The sequence below is a fragment of the Cyclopterus lumpus genome, chromosome 24 (assembly GCF_009769545.1).
Source record: "Cyclopterus lumpus isolate fCycLum1 chromosome 24, fCycLum1.pri, whole genome shotgun sequence".
In the NCBI taxonomy this organism is placed as follows: domain Eukaryota; kingdom Metazoa; phylum Chordata; class Actinopteri; order Perciformes; family Cyclopteridae; genus Cyclopterus; species Cyclopterus lumpus.
Window position 1 is genome coordinate 6,751,777 of NC_046989.1, and position 27,719 is coordinate 6,779,495.

The following is a 27,719-nucleotide window of genomic DNA, read 5'->3' on the forward strand; positions in this document are numbered from 1 at the left end:
CCAGCCCGCCACAAAGCCGGCAGCGAAGGAGACCACGACGGCGACTTGAAGCGTCCTCTCGGAGATGTCAGCCATGTTCACCTCTGGCTGACAAATGCACACATTTGTGTAAGACGGAGCAGCATGAAAATCATGGTACACTCATACAGGAAGTGAATCGATGCTACTCCCGCGATACAACGGACACGGGATTCTCGCACCCTTCAAAATAAAAGGTACGGAAACCCTCTCGAGTCCAGTATACAGTGAAAAACATACAATTTGATTGATTTATATATGTATATTTAACACTCAATTAATGAATAAAACGTATACACACCACTAGTAACAATATTAATAATAACAATAATAAGTTACACTTCATTGAACAAGAAAGTTTATTTTTTCTGTTATTTTAAAAACATTATATTGAAGAGAAAAGGAAGGTCATGAGGGAGTCGAAATTAATTTAATTTGGGTTACAAGTCTGTTAAAAAATTATTTGGAAAACATTTGGAAGTTTCGAGTTTTTTGGGAAATGGCTCCTGTGCAACACACTAGCCTCATTTCCTAAAAATAACTTCAATCAAGTTGTTAGATTGGAGGTTTAATGCTTAAAGCTCCCTCATGCTCAAAAAAAGTTATGAAATACATATTCACATAAGTTTTGCAGACAGATATTAAAAAATGTAAGCAAAACACATAGAACACAGTTGATTAAAGTGAGTAATAAGTAGGCCTCTGTACAGTTAGAAAAAGAACATTGTATTTAACAAAAGGTTGTACAAGTTGGTCCTCTACTGCATGTGATTGATCATTAACGTCTACACAAGCTGTTGTTTGTACAATTCAATATGGCAATGTCAATATTAATGCTCAAGATATTTTAATTGGGTGCGTTGTCACTTGTTACAGTTTAGAGATGAAATACTGCATCATCATTTGACAGAGCTCAACATGACTCGGATGCATTCATATTTAAATCAAGTCTGTTTGGGAGTCACACAGCCTTAGCTGTGAAGTTTAGGAGGAGAGTGATTAAATTGTTGAGTGTTTTGTTTGTCGTGGCACTATCGGTTTCAGTGAGCACCAAGTTGTACTGTATGAGTTTGCTACAAGTTGCTTTTCTCCCAAAGCACTAGTGTGACAGGATGTACAAATCATGAGAACATGGTAAAAAATAAAAACACTGTACATTTCAGTCTCTGGTTTGTGGCACAAAAAAAAAAGTTGTGCGCAAAAGTGGATGTTAGCGAATCCCTTTGTTACAATTGTTTTATATATCCCTTGTCTTTAATGCAGTTGTTCATGTTTTAGTATTTCAACATAACTCAAATAGTTTCAATGCTAGTTTAAGAGTTCGGTAATAAGTTAAAGTCTGTGTCTAAGATACCTGGGTCAACATTATCAATTTACAACAAAACTAACTAACAAAACTATTTAAAAATGTCAGCCTTAACACAAAGACTTCTTTAAGTTTAAATATGATATGAAGGTAAAGCGTCATACACGTTTGTTAAGCTCCCGTCTCTGAGGTCAGTGTCCGTGATAAGGAGTGAAGAGTGGAAAGGTCACGTTCCAATAGACAGTAGCTGCCATCTTTGTGGAGTTAACCCATTTACAATCTAAAGCCATTTAGATACCCCGTAAACAATGGTGAAAATGACGTAACTGTTTCAGCTGCAAATAGTCTTAATATGTACAGTCAACATGTCCAATTTGTCAACAAAATCAGGATCCAAAAGGCATTTGTGACGTAGTGCTGATGGCTGGAAATGTTTCAGAGAATCAGCGGCGATACAGTTTTGGTGAACGGTGATCAGGGGTTTGGCTCCTCTGCAGCAGATCACAACCGGCTCTGTTTGAGCCTGTCGACGTGGTAACAGAGTTTAAGTGCAGGTCCCAGCTTCAGTCCCAGGTACTTCATCATCATCTCACTTTTCAGCAAGAGCAGAGCGTCTCCGTCTATCTCCTAAAACAAAATCACAGAACGGTGGTTTGTTTCAGAGCCTCATAGCTACAATGACGAAAGCCTTTAGCTTCCACATCCGCTGATCAATATTCATGTCCACAGGGTGGCGGATGATAGAGCTACAGTTGTCTCATAACAGATTTATATGTTAAGGTGTAGCCTGCCTCTTGCAAGAGGTGTTCTGCTTAACACCCCGGTGCATACTGGGATATCAAGTTCTGTTGCAACGCATTTATGATAGATAGATAGATAGATAGATAGATATATAGTCATAGTCTGGACTCACGTGTTTCCTGAATGCATCAGCGTGGGGTCCCAGGGCTTGGGGGTCAGCGTCTTTGATGAACCAAACAACCTCCTCAACATTCCAGCTGGACGGGTCCTTACCAGCAGGACGCTTGCAATCTCCAGAGTCTGGCATGGGACTGTAAGCTATAGGTAGCACAGGGAAACAGGTGGCGTGAAGAGGCTCAAATGCTGAACACAGTGGGAATCCAATAAAGCAAACAAATAAATAAACAAACCACCGACAGTCCAATATGTTACACGACAAAACATTAATGCTACAGCATTCAGTTGGAAGAACTGTGAGACACTTTCTCGATGAGGTCAATTGTCACAATTTAAATATGAAGCTACAGCCTGGAGACAGTTAGCTTAACATAAGGACAGGAAACAGGGAGACGCCTGTCTTTGTCTAAAGCGAACAAAATGCACACATCAGCATCTCTAAAACTAATGAGCACATTGCATCTTTAATTTGTAAAACAACTCAAGTTATCGTATGTTATGGATTTATTTGTTGTATATAGTGTAGCCCAGGCCATTAGTCCCTGTATTCCATCACATAGCATGCCATTTAAAAGCCATAGTATAGTAAACCATAACAATGTCACTCCATTGTAATTCCAAAAATAACTATTTTAAAAAAGGTCAAAGTATAGTATGCCATGAAATGTCATTTAAAAAATCCTATTATAGAATGCCATAAAATATCACTCATGTAATAATATAGTATGTCATAACAATATAAAAAGCATCATAAAAGGCGATATAACTAGTATGTCAGAAAAAGTTTCATAAAATAACTGACTTAGCTCACATCCTGTTTCACAGCTCTTAGATTTTCCCTCGAGTTTTATGTTGAATGTTTTACAACATATGCTAAATTTTGGGTAGAGTTCCCTCCTTAAGCAATCAAAAAGAAGTCAAGAGTGCAGGTATTTTTAGAGGATTTCCAGATTAAAGGTTATGCACACCCACACAGGTGTTTTTAATGAGTCAATCAAGAACACTAGCGCACTATATTAACAGGAGGACCAATCAGGCAATTAAGTGTAAACACCTGTGTAGCAAAGCCTCACCGTTCCTGTTTACATCTTGGAAGCTTCCTGGGCTCGATGCTTGTCTGCACAAGCCCATTGGGGTCGAGCAGCTGCTGCCCCGGTACCCATAGGAGTGCTTTGGTGGGTACTGCGACGTCATGAGGTTGAAGGCAGAGTCGCTGGGGTCTACGGCGTAGCGCTTGGAGTCCACTGGCGGGTCACATAGGAAGTCATCGGGCATCGACGTCTCGGCTGGAAGAGGAACGACAGGAAGTGGCATCATTAAAGCGAAGCCCTTTATTTTATTTATTTTTTTAAATGTCGTCTTTTTTTCTCTCTACCAGACCAATATACCATCTGCAGCCTTATTTAAAATATTTAAAGGTTACATTTTTCATGTCCTTTTTAAATACTGAGTCAAATGAATCCAGTGTGAAAGCTCCATTCAGCCTGTGAAACCTCTGAATGTGGTCCCTTTTGAGCCAAGTGTTTTTCAGCTCGTCAATAATGTAGATGCCTGCTGGTTTTGCCGGGACTGGGCGGTTATAGATTCACCTGATGACAGATTTAGACGATGGAAATAGTCCACTGAGATGATTCTGAATTGCCTCTACTTTGTGCTCACACAAAAGGTCAAACGTATTTTATTGTATTCTGAAAAATCAATTATGTGATAAGATCTGCGCATGTGAGTTTGGAGGCATATATTTTGGCACACACACATTGCAGAACTGCCCTCATATCTGAGAGTACAAGCTTAATATGTTAATACTTGAGATAGAGATATATTCCATTTTTTAAATATATATAAACATTATCTTTGTTCTTATACTTTAGGTTTCTTTTACCTTTTTACAGCCTCAAATATTCTTAAATAAACCATGTCGATTGTTATAAAAAAATGAGTGTTATTTTTAATACATTATTTTAAAAAATCATATAATGTGAGAGAATTATCAGTATTTGAAATGAAATGTACACTGCTGAGACGGTATGCTAAAACATATCCCTACAATACAGGCACTATATTTGAAAGACTTCTCCATTTCACTAGAGAAATGATTTACATATCTGTATGGGTGGCACCACAGGGAGCACAGTTTTTTTTATGTGTGTGTATATATATATATATATATTTGTGTGTGTGCGCTTCCCTTTTGAATGTCTACAGTCTTGACATCAAACGCTTTTCACGATTTGCAAGAACAAAGAGCGAACCGCTGGTCCTTGCACATGAGGTTCCCATTCCCACCTCATATGCACTAAAGGCAATCTTTAAATATTTGCTTATTCAGAGCAGGACAGAGAGAGGGGAGAAAAAAAATGAAAGAGACAGTATGAAAGAAATTTTCTTTTGTGGAAGACACAAAAAAAAAAGGCTGATTTTCTCCAGAACCCAAAAGAAAGAAAAGGAAAGCCAGACGAGAAGATTGAAAAGGAATGATAAATCACATGTTTGGGTTCAGCTTGAAGGCGTGTGTTTCTCATTTTGAGGCATGTAAACACACTCAGTAAACCCATAGACACTTGGGCTGTTTTTGATTCAACATGCACAAGAGTGTAATGTTTTACATCTAAAAGCATATCTCGACACAGAGAGCAAGTCATCTGTGTATTTTAGAGATCAAAGAAAGAAAGAAAGGCACCACACTGACAAGTGTGTGTGTGTTCCAGAGATGAATTTAAGTCACAGACATAGCAGGGTAGCCAACGGATGGAAACGATAAGAAAGTCAAATAAAAGAGAGGAACCACAAAGTCACACCACCAATAGAGTGTATAATAAGTGTAAAAAAGTTAGGATCCACTCCCTCATACTGAATGGCTCCAGGTCTCACGGCTTTTAAAAGAAATCATTAGACCTTGTAAATGGAAAGAAGTTGCTTCTCTAATTCTTACTATTTAATAACCTGATTTTTATTTCACTCTGTACAGACCCATTATCGTTGATGAGTCCGTTACTGGATGGAATATGTGTGGTGTTACCTGATATGACCTGTGGGGTGGCAGAGTGGGGGACAATAGCAGCATCCTGTGGGATTGAGCCCATCTCGGGTCCTGGTGTGCTGCTGGGAGGAGAGTTAGCTAGGGGGGACATCACCATCCTGGGCTTCAGCTACACGCACACACACACACACACACACACACACACACACACACACACACACACACACACACACACACACACACACACACACACACACACACACACACACACACACACACACACACACACACACACACACACACACACACACACACACACACACACACACACACACACACACACACACACACACACACACACACACACACGCACACAAATCAATGAGGTCTCCATATTTAATTTTGATCAGTAATTGGTGGAATCCCATACATCCTTAATGCTAGTAAAAAATCTTGTTTGGCCATTAAGTGACACCACAGTGAACCACAATTTGAAAGGCGCCACAAAACTACATATAATAATACTAATAATGTGTTCTTTAGTTTGTGATATATTCATCCACTTAAGTTTTAGAAGGGTGTAAATGTTGACCCATTGGTGGCACTCGATGAGAAGGCACTGGTACCTATTCCATTATTACCAGTACTACCACAAAAATATCAGCACCACGTCGTTAATAATAGCAACGCCATTAATATTATAATGATGTTGATACCAATACCAAGGACCCTTTCCCTCCCCATGGTTCAATATCTACACTATCTGTAGGATGACAAGGCAAAATGTAAAAAATAAATAAATAGAATATAGAGAAATACGCATAGAACTACTATTATCGATACCAATATTAATGACAAAAGCAATACTAAACATTATACAGGCCCATGGCAGCAATAATTAAAGGTATTCTTAGTTGAGTTCTTGACCACTAGGGGCACTATGGAGCAATGTTTTGACGAATGGTTCCCTTATTTGTTTATCTCCCGTTCTACTAGCCGGTTTGTGACATTTGTATTTCTACCGACAGTTCGCACGGCCTTCGACTCATCGACAGTTGGCGCTGCTATCGTGACAACAAGCAAACAAAGCACCAGCTAAAGGCACAGAAGAAAATGACTTATAGCGCTGTGTGTGTTGACCTCTCACTCTGAAGTGAATTATTATTATTACAATGGAAATGACCGACTGACCTTAAAGCCAGGTTTCCTGCCTCTCTTCTTTGGGACCTTGAGAGCCGACAGGGGCTCAACGTAGTGACTCTGGAACTCCAGTTTACGGATCGGAGGCCGTCCTCTCTTCCTGCCAGGTACCTTACCCGGGGGCCCCGCTGTGAACTGGGGGCCGAGAGCGGGAGTCTGCATCTCTGAGCCGGCAGACGAGGTACTCATCAGACCTGAGAGAGGCGGAGAGATTACTCAATGTAATATCAAAGCAACAGGAAGTGGCAGCTTAAAACGGCACGCACCACTGCCTCAGCTCCAAACGGAAACATAGATGAACATGTGAGACTAGCCCCTGCACACACACGCACACACACACACGCACACACACAGAAACTATAGGAAATAGTAGAAACAAAGCCACATAGAGCTTTGTACTCCATCACACCCCTCCCCCTCTCCAACTGCAAAGATTGCAATAAATATCATTACTGCACAGAGAGACAAAGACACACGCGCGCACACACACACACACACACACACACACACACACACACACACACACACACACACACACACACACACACACACACACACACACACACACACACAGAGGAAGTGAAAGCAAAGCACATAAACCTGCAACACCCACATGATCAAACAATCAATCAAAGTGCACATTCTCACATTCGCTTAAACACACACACACACACACACACGTTTGTGTGTGTCTGTCTCTGTACCACATGGCCTCGACTTTCACAATACATCCCTTTCTCCATCATTTCATTCATGCAACACAATCTCTTCCCTGAAACGGCCTTTGCGTCTGAAGCTAAGTTGCTCTGTGCTGATTGCGCTTTTCACAGAGGCTGCTGCTCTACAAATGAGCTGCCATGCATACCAATTATAATGTGATTCTGAGAGCTTTAACAATACTAGTCAGTGCAGTGAGACTGGCAACTGTTGGAGAATAAAATGTCCCCTCTTTGGTATGTGACAAAGAATGTGTCACTGCAAATCGAGGAGAAACAGGAACAGAGACAGCATGTGAATATGCGTGATGCCGGCCAGACCAAGAATCAGGAATATCTTAAAAATTAGCACAGAATGATCATTCTGAGGGTTTTTCCTACCATGCACTCAGCCGTCTGGTAATCACTGTCTGCGTGGTGCTCCTCTCCGGCAGCAGGTCTCTGAATAATCCCCTGATGGCTCTCCGGCAGCCTGCCTCTACTGTTCTCTGCTGCTACTGTCAAGGCACCGGCAACACACGCTCTCTCTCTCTCTCTCTTTCTCTCTCTCTCTCTCTCTGTCTGTCTGTCTGTCTGTCTCTCTCTCTCTCTCTCTCTCTCTCTCTCTCCAACCTTCCCCCGAAACAACCCCCTCCTTCCCTTCCCTTCTACACAAACCCCCTTCCTCTGTGTCCCCTTTCAGTCGTCATAGCAACACGCCTCTAACATCCCGCGGCAGCCGGCAGACGTGCTGAGCTCAAAATTATGTGTGTGTGTGTGTGTGTGTGTGTGTGTAATGTAATTACAGTTGCCACAGCTCTGGGTTTTTCTTTTCCGTCTTCAAAAAAAGCTCAGAGCGGGTGACAAGGGATTCACGCTGTGCAGTGTTTTGTGCTACAAGCGCTCGGGTTACAAACTGTAATCTGTCCTCCAAATTATTTCTAAAGAAATTCAAATATCTGCACAAGAAGCAATGTCCTCGTGTCCAAAATGTTGTTTTTTTTTACCCAAATCCCTAATGAATTCATTCTGGTTTAATTAATTCTTTACTCTGACACACTTGAACTTTGTGATGTCTGACTTCCAGGTGAAGAGAACAATTCCTCAGTAAACATCAAAAGGCTGGAGCAGAAGCCCTTCAGGATTTCTCTGCTGCTTTTGTTTGTGATAAAAGATCATATTGCACTCAAAGCCCACAGCCTTCCTTTTTATTTATAGACTTCCTCAGCCTTTGTGTCAGCTCTGTATGATGTTTTTGTTTTTATCTATAATAAACAATCTACACATGGAAAGAAAAACGACCAGCCCAAGGCCAGTTTTACACACTGAGGTGCAGGTATTAAAAGAACAAGCCGGCTCCGGGGGGTGGGGGGGGGTGGGGGGGGGGGGGGGGGGGTGTTATTTGCTCGTACAGTCGACAAGTCTCGTGTACAACTCAGGTTTTTCCCCCTTCAACACAACATATCGATTAGTTTCGCTCAGGTTGCTATGCCGATTCTCGTTTCGCGATCAAAGGAGCCACGCTGGTGGGTTTTGATGCTCAATGAAAATCAGGTTAACCTTTGGCGGGTGGAATCGAAACGCCGGCTTGCCCCCCCCCCCCCCCCCCTTCCTTCCAGTAAAGGGGCCGCTCACACGCTGTGTCAACGCGGAATGTGACAGGACGGGCAAATTGCAGCATTTCATTACTTGAAGCCCAAACATGATAATAAAAAAAGGGGGGGGGGGGGGGGGGAATAAACTGCAAGGCCAAGACAATAAGGCTTTGAGTGACAGTGCTGGAACACCATGTCCATGATGGTGCTCCGTGCGTGTGTGCGTATAGGGACCCATAAATCATATTAGTAATTACACAGGAAGATTAATCCTGATGTCCCTCCTCAATCAGTCCTGTCTCATTACAGCGCATCACATTACAGACAGACGGACTGAGAGAGAACAGATAATCATCTTTTACTTTAAAAGAATTGGATATGAGGGGGGGAGCCCATTAACACTGGCTGAGCAATATGAGGCAGCAACACCGTTTCTTTTTTTGCAGGCGAGGGGAAAAGATTTGCACCGCTGCATCCGAACACGATACATTTGGGACCGCAGCCTCATTTGTTTGCGGCTAATTAAGCAATTAAGAGATCGGTGAACCCCTACGCCCAATTTAATTTTCCAACTAAGGGATATTGTCTCCTTTTTTTTGACACTGAATGTCAGAGGGAGGCATTTAAAAGCTGTTGGAGCCCACTGTTATGGCCACAGTAATGCAGCAATGATCAGCAATGATTAGCATAACGTAATCACCAGCTTCAGGGGATGGAGATTTGTATCTGCTTTCACTTATGCAGAGGGGGAAACTGCAATGAAGTGAATTATGCTAATGCATCACTAACCTGCACACCTACACACATACAAACAAACAGTCTAAACACTGTCTCAGACACACACACGCACACCAAAATGCATGCATAGAATAATTGTATTTACTAGAAACTAGCTTATATAAACTCGCCTGGTTGTCTAGAATAGAATAGATTAGTGTGTGTGTGTGTGTGTGTGTGCTCTCTAATCAATGTAACAAACCCCATGAATTTATTTACAGCTCAGGCAGGGCGTCACCATGGTAACAGACAGTGAAATCGGATCCTGCACCAAAGTCATGTGATAAAGTGGGAATAAATAAACGTATAAACAACAATGTGTGTAATAAATAAGGCACCCAAACACGAGCGAGCACACACACACACACACACACACACACACACTGCCCCTCCTTATCTCCACTGAGCTCCTTCATAACACAACACTATCCAAAAGAAAGGGAAGGTGGAGAGTATTGCACTTTTCATCAGCTATGAGTGCGGAGGGGGGGAAATGAGAAAATGTGATAAATCACATCCAGGAATAATCCAAATAGACTGCACACGTTTGATTTCTTGAGTGGCTCTATGTCCCATTAATGATGTTCAACAGTGGAACAGGTAGATTACATTTATTGAGGTATTTCCACTTTCCACAATTTAATACCTCAATTAATGGAAAGTATTGCTGTACTCTTTACCCCACTGCATCGATTTGTCTTTAATATCCAAAATATAAGACGACCGTACAAATATGACGCATTGTTTTAAATTTAAAGAAATTAAATTCAACGCACTTGCATCAGTAAAAATGATCCAGCCATAAAAGAGTATATTTTGCTATATATTTTGTAAATTATGAGTACATTTAACTAATAATTCTTACATACCTCTCGCTAAGATACAACATATTTTCTATATTGACTTTTTGAGAACCAACTCTTACTGAGAGGGCAGGCGTCGGGGGACCGGTTCCTAGCCTCCGCCCAACTGGCTCTGACTCCGCCTCCAAGTCCACCAGCTGCCAGCGGCCCCGTCCACGGTTGTCACGCCGATATAAGCGCAGACGAAGGCGCACGCCCTTGCTGAGGACCCCAGGCAACCAGGCAACAGGACTAGGAGGAGGAGGGGCCAGTTCCAAGTAGGAGGAGGGGTTGAAATCACGCCCGCCTCGCAGTTTCACGCCCTCGCCGCCCGCCAGGGCGAGGTGAGCTACATCACCCTGGAGAAAGAGGGACAACAATCAAAAACAACACTATGCATCAAGTGTTGGAAAAGAATATAGGCCGGCTGTCAACTGTGAATGTATTCACAATTAATCGTTAATCAATGTGAATTCTAGTATTCACCCTTCGCTCATGAAAACGTGCTTCAATATTCCATTTCTCAACACCACACTCATTTCAGATCCACAACAATTAAACAGTGAACAGTAGGCAGCCTGAAAGAAAGATGGAGATGGAAAGGAAGACTCAGGGAGCGAGGAAAGAGCATTAAAGGAGAACTAAATTAATTGGAGGGGGGGGGGGGGGGGGGGGGGTGTAATTACACCGGCGTGAATCCAGAGGTCAAAGGAATAAACTGGTGGCTAATGGGAGAATATGACTTTGATAATGACAAAAGTATTAGGGACAATGTGTCGATTGTGCCGTAAAGTGGATGCAATTTGTCCTCCAGGGTGTGGTGTTACTGATTAACGTTAACTAAAGGAGGTTTTCAGTCTCCTATTGGATGGAACAAAGGCAGAGGAGGAGCAGGAAGAGGAAAGCTGTGAGACTTTTGAAAGCTGATGTAAATGTTCACATTATCAAACATTGCCCTATTCTGCAAGCATATCTTATTTTCTTTGGGGGCAGGCAGTGCAGTAATTAAAGTTGGAGAGGATACCCACAGGGCTGTATTTACCAGGCTAAGCTCATTGAATGTGTGCAACTTTATAGCCTTTCCCGACTTAGAGGTTAGATTTTGAGTCACAACATGACTTCTAAAGCATTCTGTCTCATCACAAACATTAGGGATATAAAGAGCACAGTATACATTTAAACAAAGTACAGCTGAGACTGGTGGGAGTGGGAATGTATTTGGTCAGAGATACATCACTAAAAACAAAAATGTAAGCCTCATGATGGCCCGATGAGAACAGTAGGATTCATATAGCCTATATCACTTATGAATATAGCATATAGGAAATAAGAAGAGATGATTAAGATGAGAAGAAAACTGGTGAAAGGACAACATATTCCTTTAAAAACAAAGCCCCTACACCAAAATATACTTCAGCCATTGTAAGTTTAAATTAATCAAAATCAAAGGAGAACTATGAGAAAAGAACGTGCAGTGGATAAACAAGAGAACAGATAAAAACATTTTAATGGCTAAACTGTCATCATCGATCAGGTTGGAGATTAAAATTCTGTCCTTAACCCCAATATTTCATATTCACCAAGAAAAACTCCAGTCTCTCTCTCTCTGAAAGAAAGAGAGAAAGCCAATGACTATATTATATCTGATTTGTACATTAATAGATAAGATTAACTTATGGATAAGAGGCTGATTTTAATAAAAATGTGCAATATATTGCAGGGTCAAAAAGCACAATTCTGGGCACAATAATAAAAGTGTATCTGCTGCCTCATTGTGAGCACTGACCTTCTTCTGCACACCGCTATATGATTTGTGTGTGATATCACTTAGATTCATGCAGCCAGTGTAAAAGGAGCAATACCGTGGCCCACCGGTTTATTTCCCTCTGCAATTCAATGCTGGCTGTCTTCTCTTTATTAAAAAGCTCTCAAACACACCCTTGAAAAGAGGATCAAGGCTCAAAACAAACTGTGCCACAACAGCAACATCTGTTGGCTACTCTGCAGTTATGTTTTATAACAGTCTCCAGAAGTGCATTAGAAATAGAAGATTCAGTTAGACCCCACAGCTGCAGAAATGTGCAGCACAATCTGAAACTATTTAACTTTATGGGTGTGTCATGAGAACATAATAAATGTGGCATGACGACAAGAAGAAAAAAAGGATCCCTAACAATATCACACTTATAAGTCTATAAGTGCATATGGAATTAAAGATGAGTTTATATTTGATCATTTCTAATAGAAATTGCTGTGTTAGGTCCAAATGCGTGTGAAGTAGCATCATTATCAGGTAGCATATGACATCTTTATAATTAAACCATCTCCACAGACTTCTCAGGTGACTTCCGTGTGACCTTGTTGTAGGTTACACTTCTCAAACACAGTGTCACATTAATAGCCTGCTGGTCACATATGTTGCATGAACAATAATCTTACAGCGATAAGAGAGATATATGCCTTCAAGGGTTCATTACCTGCCATCTCTCGACTGGTCGATTCAACGACGGGTATCCATTCCTCCACAGCAGGCGGTGGGCGTGTTCAAGACGACGAGCCGGCGCGTGGAGCAGCAAGAAGCGACGGGAGCACCGGGGAACTCTCGGCCCGGAGTCCCGCCCCCTTGCGGTTGTCTCCGCGAGCCGGTCTGGAGTCTTGCGGGGCGCGGGGAGCGAAGCTGCGGCTTAACCTTCCCAACGTGGTCCGGAGGATTTTTATTTTTGGAATTTTTTTGTAACGGGCGCAAATTGAGGGGAAGACTTGCATCCCCCCCCCGCCCCCCGTTCATTCGGAGAGACGCCACGGTAAATAAAACAGGAGCACTCAAAGTGAAGAGGTTCAGCCCCCTTTTTGATAACCCAGAAACACTTTGAGTCTCTTTTTTTTGGGGGGGGGGGGGGGGGTTATATTATGATTTATGTATTTTACAGATATGCTAAAAAAAGATATTTTCTTCCATTAGCCCGAGATTATTTTTTAGTGTTTCAAACGGCATTAAGATATTTTAGGAGGATATCAGTCGAATCGTGACGTCCGCTCGAGAAACTGACCCCAAATTAGCTAAAACGTACCGACAGGGAACTCGTCTGCATGGCCTTATGACATCCAGCTCAGGCATATGTGCATCACCTGAGCACAATAAATAATAATGAATATGCTCAGACTACAGTTGGACAGCATCCCTCTAAAAGAGTGCTTAATAATGCAGCAACCACCTGCTCTTGTTTACGGTTTGAAATTAATTAAATTACCCCAAAAAAGAAAGAAAACATGACTGGCATCCTCTCTGGATGAGAGCTACCTATGTGGGGGAATAAGGACACCATCTCATTTAAAAGTTTTTTTTATTTGAAATGATTTTAAATACAAATAATATATTTTTCCATTTACAATGACAGTTCCTTTGTAAACAAAAGTGGCAGATAGATTAGTCATCGGGTAGTTTGTCCAAACGGAGGCTGGCCAGTCGCCTGGACAAGGTCTGCCATGGGAGAGATGGTGTGTATCTAAACCTCACTGCAGTGTGTTTGTTTAGTTTAGTTTAGTTTTTTTTCTTCCACACAGCGAGAAATTACTGATGGTACATCCTATTGCAGAGCGATACATACTCAAGAGTACAATATTACCGGCTTTGAACGCAATAACAGGAGGGTGTAGTGAGCGCACGTGTCTTTGTGAGTATGTGGTGTCGGGAGAGTGACCACAAGTATTCATACCCCCCCCCCCCCCCCATCTGAATAAAGCCCCCAGAGCTGCACAAGGAAGCTCGGATTTTCAACTGGAATCTAGCCGATTAAAGAAAGAAAAAAAAATATATATCTATATAGATTGGAACAAAACAAGACAAATTTGTTACATTTGTTATAACAAAAAAACAAAGTTTAAATGAAAGTGGATTCTCTTGGATAGCCAGAAATCTCAAGACAAGAAAATCAAAAACAAAAACAAAATCCTGAAGATGATGTGGTTGGGAGAAAAACCTTTTCTATCTGAAATGGGAGTTGTAATTACAAAATGAAGCTGGTTCTGCTTTAACAACAGAAACAAGGTGCTGGACAAGATATGCTTCGTCTTACCCTAAAGTAGTTGGAGACACCCTTCAGATCTCGAGTGCTGTGCGCTCACAGGGCCGATCACGTCTGCTATTACCCTTCCAGAGAAAGACTTGCAGACAAAACTGTACTTAAGAGGTTTTGTCATGGAAAGATCTGTGATATGTATTCCAAGACGACGGAGTGGTAGTTTAATATAAGGAGACTAACTAAATCAAAATAAATGAAAAATACTGGTACAAAACACACGCACAGAAAAAAGCTCTCCCAAGAACCACTGGTGCATAGCACCCAAAGGACTTGTATGTTGTGGTATTTCAGTTGTATTCATAAGGCCTTTTTGGACAATGAGTATACACTGGAATGTGCTACAATTGTAAAAGGAAGAAAAAAAATAAACGGTTTAAGAGAAAGGAAGTCACTTCTCTAAAAAGTCACAGATTTTTTTTAATATATAAATATATATATATATATATATATATATCTGTTTGTGACTTTTCAGAGAAGTGACTTCCTTCTTCCATCTCAGTATTTGAGCCCCTTAAAACGACTGAAACTCACAACTTGTAGTATATGGACAAGAGTACTCAATAATTCAAAACAATTGTAACACTGCAAGTTATGCCATTCCCCCCATTATACCTGTGAGGTCAGTTCATTTCAGGAATCACCTGCTTGCTACCAACAGTCGTCTCTTTCTGAAAAACATTCCGACGCGGCTCACAGGGGCAGAAGAAGCATAATTAACGGAACTGCGCAGAGATCAGCGTCTATCTGCAGACATCCCCTGAAACATACAGTGAGTACAAGTACATACAAGTGATTCGCTGGTTTGACAGCGGAAAAAAAACCACAAAAAAAAAACCTGAAGAGACTCAACTGGGCTCCCCCGTGCGCTGAAAGGAGCAAATGTCCCAATGGTTGATGTGATCCCCGACAAATAGGGCCAAGGCTCACACTTCTGCAGATTTTAATTGTACAATAGAAAGTATCATTAATGTGGAAAACATCGGTGCCAAGTGATTTTAAAAATTAGGAGCGAGAGCGATGTCATGAAGTCCATACGGAGGTCATGAGTTTCTGTTAATTTTGCAAACTAGCTGTTGTACATTTCCCACTCCACCTCAAGAAAAGAAGAAAAGAGCCCAGATAATAGGTCCTCCAGTCCACAGTGTGTCAATCTTTCATACCTTTACAAACACATAAAAGGATACAAACACACACACACCCCGTCCGCTCACACTCACGTGCACACCCACCCACCCACACACACACACACACACACACATGGGCCTGGGTAAGTATTCACAGAATTCTCTTCCGCCAGCAACGGAAAGTTAATGAACAAGTCTCTGTAGAAAAGGGGGAAAGTGGAGGGGCGGGGTCACAGTCCATGTAAAGATAAAATTGAAGAGAAGAAGGAGGGCTCTGTGTGTATAAACTCTCCCCGGTGATTCTGTGTGTGTGTGTGTGTGTGTGTGTGTGTGTGTGTCTCTGTGTGTGTGTGTGTGTGTGTGTGTGTGTGTGTGTGCGTGTGTGCGTGCGTGTGCGTGTGTGTGGCGGGCCCTCCTTGTACGCTGCTCTTGGGTGCCGCTGTGGGGTCAGGAGTGAGTGGGTGGCCAGTCCATCGGAGAGGGGAGGGGCGGGGCTGAGCGTGTGCGCGCATTCGCATTCAGTCGTTGTCCTCTTCGTCGTCCTCGCTCTCCTCAATGCCGTCGCTGTCCTCCTGCTCCTCATCCTCCTCCTCCGTGTCGGGGATGTCCCACTGTGGGTGGTTGTCCAGCATGGCCTTGGCCTCGTGGACCTCCAGCTAGGACGGCACAAGGTTTATTGTCAATTTACAGCGGCACACACAACTCTCGTGTCGTTAACCGGTACAAAGCAGAATCACACATGGATCATTGATACATTGCTGCCTTTTAGTTCTGGTCAGGTTCACCTTGACTTTTTACAAACAAACCCAGAGCAAACTCATCTAAAAAGGTCCATATTCCTCTTCATTTACCTCCATATGTATGTGCGTATAAATGCACCATGAAAAAAAGTCTTGCGTGGTGATGTTTAGTCCATTAGATTGACGGTAAATACTCATTTTTAACTGCAAACTGAATATGCAGCAGAGACCGTGTAGAGTCACCTAACTGTATGAACTGTGGCCAACCTTACACATTACATTAAAAGATAAAGCCTTTTAAGATACATTCTCAGAATCACTGAAACTTGTACATTTCAGGACTGATCGCACTACAAGCGCACTCTCTCTCTAAATATCTATCAGGTATTGGAATTAATGAATAAATAACAGTACAATTCATGCTCTGTTTGGCTTCCCCTTATTCCTAACACCTTGGCAGCAATCAACACCATTGTTCAGCGAGCTGCTGGTACATTTTGGCTTTGGTGAGGGGGTGGGGTCTATTGTCTCAGCCGACTTCCTGCACACAAGTGCGCACACAGACACACAACTTTATTGTCACCTTGAGTGGCCTGATCTGGTCCAGTCCGAGGTAGGAATCAGAGCGAAGGATGATAGAATATTGGTAGTTGCCCGTCTTGGAGGGGGCTGGAAACTTCAGCTCCACCTGGGGAACAACAAAAACACACACACACACACACACACACACACACACACACACACACACACATAGCTGTCAAATCTAATCACAGGAGCACTCTCCAGGTGCAGCCACATAGCTGTGTGACTGGGGGGCATGATGATTGCTCGATGCACTAAGTATAGTGTTACAGTAAAGCGTGTGGCGATGCTACATTGGGATCAATGGTTACTCTTGATGTCGAAACTAAAATAGCCACCACACAAAGAAACAGGGTGACTGTCGTCAGCTGTTGAGGAGGTTCAACAGAAGGAGGCAAACCAGAAAAGGACAAAACACTTAAAACACCTCGGAAGATGGTAAACTTATTAGAAAGTCAATTACTTATGATGACGCACAATCGTGGAGCTGCAGAGGGACGCAGCGCGGTGGGTCAGCACAAACGAACCATCTCAGGGAGGCTGTCCTACGCTGTATGCAAGTTAAAGCCCCTTGAGGCACATGAGGGATTTGTGATATTCAGCCGAATGAATAAAATGGATATGACACGATGACGGGGTCCAACTGTAAATATCAGACCGGCAATACCTCAGGCGGTGATTACTGTGCCGTGCAATTACACATGGGAAACATCTAATTATCAGCACAATGAGGCTAATTATTATTCAGCGGGTGAGCGGCGAATGAGCCGTGAATACAGCGTTAGTTACCAGCCCTGTGGTGTTTGATGCGAGCCGATCTCCTGCCCTCCCCAAAAAGAAACATGCCCGTCAAACACCCAGCGCCAAAGCAGCCACACGACACAAACAACAGCAGGAACTGTTCAAGTGACAGACTAATTGATTGCGAGACAGGGAGCCGGTGGGTATGGGTGGGTCCCTTCGAGCCATTACATTCCCGGTCGTGCAGACTCACACAGGCGCCCCATTAGGCTTTGACCTCGCGGTCAATGATCATTGTTGCCGGAGAAGGCCGGGATCAGAGGGGCAAAACAAACGCGCACGTCTGCAGACCCTCCACTGAGGAAATAACGACAAAAGTACAGAGTTGCCTAGCAACAGGACGTGTGAGGGGCTACGGTGCACTGGAAACAAGAACGCATACACACTCTTTAACTTATTAAGACTGGTCTACTCCAGACGGATTAAAGCATAAGCCACAATTCAGCCTTGATGTATTTTTGTATAATAGATACATAACCACAACTTTATAGTAATATAATGTAATAATCAATTCATGTTTAAGTGATTTATCAAGAACAAATGCCAAATGTTTGCTAGTTCTAGCTTCTCAAATGTGAGGATGTTGTGCTTTTTCTCCGTTTAATATCATCGTACATTGAATATATTTGGGTTTTGGTCAGTTTTTGGAACAACAAGGAATTTGAAAATGACCCTACTGAGAAAATAAGATATGCCATTTGATATACTTGTTATGTAAACTCAAAAAAGGTAAACCCACCTCTTCCGTGTCTTTTAACGTGCAGACGTGGTAGGGCATGGAGACGAGGGTCTGATCTCTGCGGTCGGCGATGTAGAGCCACCACCACTCGTGCTTCTCCTCGGGGAAGTAGAGGCTGTAGACGGGGTGCGTCACCTTTGACTTGGTCTCCAGCAGAGCGCGCTCTCGCCGCTGGATGCTTTGCTGCAACGCCTCCCACTCCTGACGGACGGGTGCAAAAGAGTGGCGGATTAGGTTTTGGCACACGTACGAGCAGTGCTTCATTTCCTTTACATTCATTGGCTTGAACTACGATATCGGGGTCATATTGTTTCAGGGAAATATTCAGGGACCGTGCGTTGCAATTTTGTGCTTCCAGATATCTAATGTATTAGGACTAAAACACGCATCACAAAACTAGATATTTTCATTACATGCTCGACCCTGGCCACACTGATACATGCCCCTTTAAAGTTCTCTGACCTCTTCATCGTCGCCGGCCATCTCGTCCACCTCCGTGTCGCTCTGCTTGTCGCTGTCCTCGTCTCTCTCGCTGGGAGAGTCCTTGTTGGCCTCAGCCTCGGCCTCGTCCGACTCGCTGCCCTTGTCCGAGGCTTCCTCCTCTTCCTCCTTCACTACTACTGCTGCTGTCGTTGTTGTTGTTGTTGTTGTTGCTGCTGTTGTTGTTGTTGTTGTTGTTGTTGCTGCTGCTGCAGCTGACGCTGAAGCTGTTGCTGCTACGACTTCCTGTGACATCAACATTGAAAGCAGGATTATATGATGCACGCAGTAGCGGTTAAAAAAATTAAATTATATGAAAATGAATACAGGCTATTCAGCTGTGATTGGACACGTACACTTCCTGCCACGTTGCCATTGGCCTGCTTGGTTTTAGCAGGTGCAGGAGGGGCCTTCTTCTTGGTTATTTTTTTCTTCTTTGACTTGGGTGTCTTTTTAGCAGCTTTACTCTTGTTCTGCCACACTTTTGTTTTGGTTTTACTCGCGTCTCCCTGCTTGACAGATATAGAAAAAAAAGGTTAGGTGCACACTTCACAATTTGTTCAAGCTGACAGCCAACAGAGGGAAGGTGTTGTCTAAATGAGTCACAGATGACGTGTGAGCGTGTGTGAGTGTGTGAGTGTTATTCCTTACCGCTTCCTCTGTAGTGGCAGCCTCCTCTGTTAGACACGGTGATGAATCCTGTTCCTTTTCAAACACCTCCTGCACACACAGTTCATTCATGCTGTTCAACAATGCACGCAGTCAATGGTACACTCTGGTGGCCATCCACGGAAATGCATCTCCAAGGCAACATAAACAAATCCATTAGTCACAGATGGTTTCTAGTAACTCCTTAATAGGCAGGATAATGTCAGTGTTTAACCAAATGCAGACAAGTCCTTACCGCCATCCGTTTTCTGGTTAAGGTGACAGTTACTGTAACAATAGACCCTGCTGTGATGTTATTGCTGTCTTCATCATCAAGGACTGCAAAGACAAAGAAAAACATCTTTCAACAACCAAACGTCTGACAATACTGAAAAATGGGTTTAGTTCTACAATACGTTTCAAACTGCATCCAAGAGTGTGAAACTGGACATTTGCGTGCAAAACTATTTCACTACTTCTTCGATCTGTCACTCTTATGTTCTACATCTTTCTCTAATACTTCAGTGACGTTATCGGTTATCGTGTCAAGGACGTGACGCAGGTCGGCTGGTGGACAAACAAAATCTGTTTGGAAGTGGGAATGATAGGACTCACCCTGCAGTTTGGTGACCATGGCGATGTGAGGGAAGCTGCCCAGCACAGCCAAGACCTCATCGTACTTATCCTCCCCCAAGAAACGCAGCATGCTGCGTCTGTCAGAGTCCTTGAGGCTGACCAGGTCCTGGAGGCTCCGAACTTTATACTAGAAAAGAGACGGCAAATTATACCTTGACCCATTGCACGACCAAACCGTTGTTCATCTTTTCTCTCCCTCTCTCTCTCTCTCTCTCTCTCTCTGCATGTAAAGACAATCTGTAGTTACCTTCTTAGAGATGCAGTAGCGGAGGTGCTCCTCCTCAAAGTGGGGCAGCTGCAACAGTGGGGACTTTGACTCCTGCAGACCCTGCACTATCATTTGGGTCAGCTTCATACAGTTCTCTATGGTTACCAGTCGAGGAGCATGGAAACCTGGAGGCAATGGGCAAATTATCAAAGAAGTTGTTATGTGGGTTGAGGCTTGTGAGAATATTAGTCAAAGTGATAACTTCTGCTCCGATTAAATTTGGACTTTGTGTGTGTGTGTGTGTGTGTGTGTGTGTGTGTGTGTGTGTGTGTGTGTGTGTGTGTGTGTGTGTGTGTGTGTACCTCCTCTGCTGTTGGCCATCATAGTAAGCTGACAGCCCACGTTGATCATCTCCTGCAGGAGAGCTGGACTCTTCCTCACCACAAACCTCTGATCTGAAACCGAAATATACAAATATCATTCATTGTGTCATTTTATCGGGAATATTTTTGAAAAGGTTAGCGGTGTTATGCAGATAAGGCGTATTGTCCCGCACAAATGTTCTGGATAACATGCAACAGAGTCTCACGTGTGTGCTCCCTTCATACCTATAACAACTTCTGCAGCTCTACAAGACAACACAGCTTGCCAAGACCGTGTTCTTTACGGTTCACAAACAGCTGGAAAACCTACTGAAACTACTGCTTGTCCTTTTTGAATATGTAACGTCACCTCTGTGTAGGAGTGTAAACATACAACCAGGGTAGTAGGGTTGTGTATTCATGAGGAAATATTGGGACTTCCCAACTCCAAACAGCTTGTGCGATTGTTTTTAAAATCGCCCTTTTTTGGTCCAATAACAAACCAGTTGCTTTGGAAAAGGCTGACCTGGAGCTGTGTAAGCTAACTCACTGGGTTGTTTCGTAACCATGTGAGACATGGCAGTGTTTCAACAGACATGGCCCTCTTAAGAGTCGCTTTTAGAACAGTAATTTGCTTTTTAGAACAGTAATTTCAATACCTCATCATTTTCTTGATTATTCAACACGGACAACGTTACACATTGAAGTGTCTTACCTTCCTCCAACTCCTCCGACACGTCCATGCGTGCCAGGTGGGCAAGCACCAAGACCCTGGCCTTCAAACTGTAAGGATAGCAGAATGGAGGCTCCTTCTTCTTCACATTGATATTCCCCAACTCGCGGATCAACTGCAGGACAGACAAGGAGAGGTTGTTTCTGACACACATACTCTGCCCTTCTTATAGAGTCTACCTATGAACTCCTCACACAGATGCAAATCTTTGCATGCCCGATGAAGTTGTTCACACAGACATCACGTATGCGTAAGCACTGATCTTTGGTATTACCTGTGGCACTTCGATGTTGTCTGTTGGTCGTATGGTGGCGTCTTTATTGCTGCGAGGGTCAAACTCAAACGCTGCTGTCAATACCATCGCCAAACCTGGAAGGAAGAATGTGGGAAAATCAGAATGAGTAAAAAAAAAAAAGACAATTAAAATAAGATGACAGGACACAGTCTGATGAACCGAAACCTGCTGGCCGTCGGCTGACCGCCGATGGCCAGTGACCAGCCAATCAATCTCATATATAGCATATTTTTTGCAGGTCAAATTTACACACGTAAATGGCATGATGGTTTGAAATCGGCCAAACCATTAGCTAATATTCAAATGTTCTATTATGAGGATACAATTGTACATGTGAGAACGGTGACAAAAATGTTGTCATAATTCAGTACCGTTCTAAAAACGGAGTTGGCCAAGATAATAAGTCTTGTTGTACATTATGAGAAGACGGGAGACTCACGCTTCATGTTCATGTTGGGCGTCTTGTACATGAAATGCATGAAGAGCTGCGTGGTGTTGATGAGAATCTGGTCTCCGCTGTATCGGATGGAGCGGTACCACCATGTGCCCTACGATATGGATGGACAAAAGAAAAAAAAGGAATATAAAGAAAAGGTGAGAAATAAGGAAACTCAAAAAGAAGAGCGGGCAAACACTCTATTGAACAGGACTCACCACAACCACAGGAAGGATGACCATAAAGGCGAGTCCATATACCAACAGCACCTACAGAAGGCGGCAAAATATAATACACTCTTTGAGTTATTGATGACATTGGCTCTCTGCTCGTATAATACAGAATATTTCAAGCAAATCAAGTTAGGTTTATCAGTTAAAATTACATTGACATAATCAATGAACATATACCAGCATTGAATTCTTCTGGTCAACAATCCAGGCCGGCAGGGCAATACCAAAGCTGGTTGCTAGAAAAAGAGACAGACATAAGAGGCAAAATGGCAGAGATATCGGAACAAACAGTTACGTCATCTAAATTGATAATAAGCAGACGCTAGTTCAAATTCCACAGAAACACTGTTGTGAAATATATATTGTATGTATATTTCACATTACCACTTAGTTCAATGTGATGAACAAACTGTCTATAAAGGAAATATCTATTTTCTTTCTTTCTTTTTCCCCACTTGCACTAAAGTTCTTAACCAAACAATTACATTTTTTTTTTCTTCATCTGTCAAGTATTTAATTCACACAGGAGAATACAAAAACAGGCTTTAGCATGTGCTTATACTCGATTCATATAGACTATTTAATGTACTGAACTACCGGAAATCCTGCTAGAACATTCTTTAAGTATAACAGAAAGGTGGGCAACATGAATATTTAATTCAATAATTGCAGCACAGTGAAAACGCATAATGAAAAGCCACGGTAGAAGTGTGTGTGTTAAAGTGGGAAACATTTTCATCGCTGGCTCAGCTCCCACTGAAATAAATGGGTTGACGTGTTTCAGCTCATCATCCATTGTTTAACACGTTCATGGCCACAAGAGGCCGACTCCCTGGGATCGAGCGCAGAAGGTGTGGCAACTCACATGAGTGTGTGGGACGTAAGGTAGCTTCACTCACCTCCTGGACCGTCCGGGTTGCCGTATGTTTCCCAGTTCTGTCGTGACTGTTCATTGGTTAGACTGTGGAAACAATTTAAAGTCATTCATTAAATTAACTTTACATTTTGGCCTTTCAATTGATTCATATGCATGTGATTGTGCAAATATTAATGATACAAATAGTAATGATACAACTCTTTCAAATTACCTTAGACCTCTCCTCTTCTTGACATATTGTGACTACATAACTAGGATTCTTGTAATTGTTTATAATTCCTGTTCATTGTTCATTAGTTTGTATTGTTGCCAATTGTACTCGTGTGAATATGTATTGTTCTCTCTTGGAAAAGACATCTTAATCTCAATGTGACTGCCAGATTAAATAAAGATTAAATAAAAACTGAATGCAGATGTCGTCTTGCTGTCTGGCTTACAAAGTCGAGACCTGAAGGACACTTACGCAGCATAGGCTTTGGCAATTCTCATGAACGTGGACTCATCACCACCTTTGTCCGGATGGTACTTGAGCGACAGCACACGGTATTGCTTCTTGATTTCTGACAGCGATGCGCCCTGGGGACAGAATTACACTTACAATTCATTTCCACACCACATATAGTGTAAGTAACAGAAATAACACAGTGGAATCTCAAAAGGGATGAAAGATGGTATTTTTATCTTGCGTTTTATCTTCAGAAGTTATGGATCTAATATCTTGTGCACACGAGATAAAACGTGTCTTCGGGGACTTTAGAGGCTTTGTAGAATACAGCAGACTTTATGTTTTGTGTGCGTGTGTATGTCTGTATGTATGTATGTGTGTTTACCGGGTCCAAGTTGAGGACTTCATATGGGTTATACTCCTGGTACTCCCTGTCCAGCTTGGACACCTTGTAGGCTAGCAGCAGGAACACAGCCCAGCCAAACAACAAGGCTGCTTTCCTGAAAACGGCAACACACAAACAGGAAAAGTATGTCACACGTCTGTGCTCTCTGGAGAAAACATCAGGCCCGTCTCGTTGTTTTTTTTCTGAGTCACTGCCACGCCGTGGCTCACAATTCTAAGAACTGTTTGGAGTTCAGACAGGGTGCAGAAGCAATCTGCAATGTCATCCAGCTTTTAGGGTATAAAGCAACGACCATTAGGTCATTTACAAGACTACAGAATCCACTGCGTACAAGCAGGACATGTTCGGACATTGTTGTTGTTGTTTGCTTATGCATTGAAGTTGAACTTGTTTCCATGACAATGGCAAAACCCTATGGCCTACTCTGCAGCATCTGTTGCCATGACAACCGCTCACTTGCCTGAGTTGTCTCGGTGTCTCAAACAGAAAGAATACATGATGGATTCCTATAATAAACACCATCATTATGAGATAGTTGTGATGGGGAAAACAGATACTGAGATTACCACTTATATACGGGCTGGACACTTCAAACAGCTCCAGTCACAGAAAAACAGTGAGATGCTGAACCTCACTTGAGAACCCATCTTTCCATTAAAACGCACGCACGCGCACACACACACACTGAGACCCCTATGAGCCCATACACACACACATTAGAAACACAGAAGTCTTGTTTTGGATTCACACACACACACACACACACACACACGCACACGCACACGCACACGCACACGCACACGCACACGCACACGCACACACGCAGCGCTGTGTTTACACTGACGGCACACGTCACTTAGAGGTATACGCATGAAAGTTGACATAAGCCAAACTTGTACCAAACATTACCAAACACAAGCATCTCCACACGCACGTCTAAGCTCGAGTCTGCCTACGCAGTGGACAGCGTGGCCTTTGCCTCTTCACACAACAGTAACAAGATCTTTGTCCAGCTGCAGACACACACTGAGTCAACCAGTACGATATCAGGAACATCTCCAGATAGAAGGAAGAGTGAGCTTTCTACATGCAAACAGCTCAGACCGGGTCCCTCCCAAACAGAGGTGATGTGTCATTTGATAACAAAAAGGAGAAGGGAGCAAACCTCGTAGCTATTAACATGCCAAGCTAATTATGGCCAATCAATCATATGTCAGGACATTTAAATGAGTCTGAAGCTGCACTTGGGTAAGGTGTAACACGTAACATAGTGCCATAAATAACTACCAAAAGCGAATGATTCAAAAGACTAACCAACTCGAGTCATCTCGAGCAAACACATCATTTTTATTTCCAGAAAGAAAAAATATAAACGCAAGTAATGGGACTCACTTTAATGTTGGGACGATGCTCTGCTGTGACTTCATCAGCCTGAGCCGGTACCACAGACACCTGCCATGCACCCTCCGCAGGCTCTTCAGACGCAGTTGTTCTGGAAAGAGGATGACAAGAGAGAGAGAGATTACCGACATACTCACACCATCATACCCACATTACTGGTGCTTTAAGTTAACAATCTAAAAAGACATAATCACTGAGAAAATATCATTAATGTGGATATGTTAGCTATGCAGGGAGAGGCATACCTCTTCTTCATTCAGCTTGAAATAAGTTCAGAAATGTGAATTAATTCATGTGTATTAATTTCTTACCCGTTAACGCCGTGGTGTTAACTGGGATAACCTAATTTACAATGCAATATTTAAATCTGATAATCAAATTACCCTGAACCGTCAACAACATCTTTAAAAAAAAACTCCACTCTTTGGCGACTTGTCATTCAACTATTCCCAGCAAAGCAGCAGAGTAAAGTGTGCTTGCATTTGTTACATAAGCCACGTTAGATAGGCTCCGTTGTTGACAAACAGATAGCTGTGAGGCCGCTGCGATAAGACCGCATCGGGATAAGGTCAATAAAGCCACAAGCACCAGAGCTGCGGAGAGTGACGCTGGCTTTTGATTGTTTTAAGCTCTGGCTTAACTCGCCGGACCGTAAACTAATTTTTTTTAACCCGTCGAAGAAGGCGAACATTACGTTTATTTGACGTGAAGAGAAACGTTAAAGCTGGTGGTTTAACTACCTGCGTTACCACTTGTAGTCTATCTCTGAACAGTGGGAGAGACGTGGGCATCATCTTTGCAACGTCTGCTAGCTTTACACGCTTACAAGTTAAAAGTAACGCCGGGTTAAGTCGCACAGCCTTTCCGCGTCAAGCAGGAAGCTCCCCAGATTAACAGAAGTGACAACTAGCGATTCTTTAAACGTTACGGGACAACACTTCACGTTACACCAGCTCTGCTCTAGAGTTAGCTCGCTGAGTTAGCGCCGAGCTAGACATCGGGCCTTACCAGCATTCTGATCCCGGGGCCAGAGGTAATATGTAGCCGGGACCACAATGAGTCCGACGAAGGACGTGAGGAAATAGAAAAAGGTGTTGCCGCTGTCGTCGTACTGGAACTGTTGGCCGGCCATTTCGTCGCGGCGCTCAAGTCGCCCTTCTTCTCCACCGCTGCGCTTTCCCCTTCTAGCCCAATGTGTGCGACTTGACAGACCGTTAGCTAGCCAGCTAGCATCCAGCCGAGACAGCTCCGATCATCGGTGTACGTGGTGTACGCATGCGCAATGTTACCCTTCTTCTTCTTCTTGTTCGCTGGGCGATTCAGCGCTTTTCCCGTGGTGCTACTGGCCCCTAGCGGTTTAAAGTGTGAATTGCAACGCAATGGCTTTTTCAGCTCGATCAAAGCAGTCGAATATATACGACGATAAGACAAAACATATACTTGATGAACACCTTGTTCAATCATTCTTGGGTGTAAAGAGATGGACTGTAATGTTATGTTAGTGTTGGGTTGTTTGCTTCTAGGTCATGATTTTGCAGAATAATATTGAATATGCACAAACATAATAAAGATGTAATAGCTTTTTCAATGTTTTTCAAAGTACTCTGGTCATTATTATGAGACAACAACTTTACTCAAACTCTTTATTTAATGCGAAAGGACATTACATTTTAGCTCAATTATAGTTACAAACACAAAGTACACAAGCAACCCCAAACAAACAACTGAAAACAGATTGTACTTTAATCTTGGCAGCACTGCTGGAAACCATTTATATCTCAGTTTGTTAAGAGCTCAGTTGACCTTGTGTTTGTTTGTAATGTAATGATGACTCTGCAGTGGTTGGGTGTATTAAGGAGGGACGGGAGGTGGAGTACAGGGCAGTAGTGGAGGACTTTGTATAGTGGGCAGGCAGAAATCACCTGCTTCTGAACGTGGCCAAGACCGGAGAAATGGTGGTGGACTTCAGGAGGAAGATGACGGCTCCACAACCGCTGAGAGTTCTGGGAGAGGATGTGGACATGGTGGAGAAGGATGTGGACATGGTGGAGGAGGATGTGGACATGGTGGAGGAGGATGTGGACATGGTGGAGGAGTACAGGTTCCTGGGTGTTTCCATTAACAACAGATTGGACTGGAAGGCCAACATCAACGCTGTGT

The 27,719-nt window shown here is 42.9% G+C and overlaps 2 protein-coding genes across 5 annotated transcripts; both read right to left on the reverse strand.

Annotated features, from left to right (window-relative positions):
* Positions 1-434: 434 nt before the first annotated feature.
* LOC117727644 (sex comb on midleg-like protein 4) lies at positions 435-7,820 on the reverse strand. Of its 3 annotated transcripts, none has more exons than XM_034528051.1 (6): positions 7,520-7,820; positions 6,414-6,616; positions 5,262-5,391; positions 3,316-3,528; positions 2,238-2,383; positions 435-1,951 (listed from the first exon to the last, which is right to left on the reverse strand). In XM_034528051.1, the coding sequence occupies exons 2-6, from the start codon at positions 6,609-6,611 to the stop codon at positions 1,826-1,828; spliced, it is 813 nt and encodes a 270-aa protein (XP_034383942.1). In that variant the 5' UTR covers positions 6,612-6,616; positions 7,520-7,820; the 3' UTR covers positions 435-1,825. The 3 variants fall into 3 exon arrangements, with proteins under 3 accessions (XP_034383942.1, XP_034383943.1, XP_034383941.1); XM_034528052.1 differs by having other exon boundaries at positions 5,262-5,344; positions 7,520-7,733; XM_034528050.1 differs by lacking the exon at positions 7,520-7,820 and adding an exon at positions 6,689-6,778.
* Positions 7,821-15,336: 7,516 nt separating this feature from the next.
* On the reverse strand, positions 15,337-26,868 carry sec63 (SEC63 homolog, protein translocation regulator). 2 transcript variants are annotated; one of them, XM_034527271.1, is made up of 20 exons: positions 26,568-26,844; positions 25,551-25,650; positions 24,138-24,252; positions 23,771-23,883; positions 23,330-23,391; positions 22,608-22,666; positions 22,416-22,466; positions 22,201-22,309; positions 21,741-21,835; positions 21,449-21,581; positions 20,734-20,826; positions 20,411-20,556; positions 20,143-20,290; positions 19,784-19,866; positions 19,531-19,599; positions 19,236-19,391; positions 18,862-19,125; positions 18,400-18,600; positions 16,861-16,965; positions 15,337-16,193 (listed from the first exon to the last, which is right to left on the reverse strand). In XM_034527271.1, exons 1-20 carry the CDS (start codon positions 26,689-26,691, stop codon positions 16,056-16,058), a joined length of 2,364 nt encoding a protein of 787 aa, XP_034383162.1. In that variant the 5' UTR covers positions 26,692-26,844; the 3' UTR covers positions 15,337-16,055. The 2 variants fall into 2 exon arrangements, with proteins under 2 accessions (XP_034383162.1, XP_034383163.1); XM_034527272.1 differs by having other exon boundaries at positions 15,338-16,193; positions 19,236-19,388; positions 26,568-26,868.
* Between the last annotated feature and the right edge of the window lie 851 nt (positions 26,869-27,719).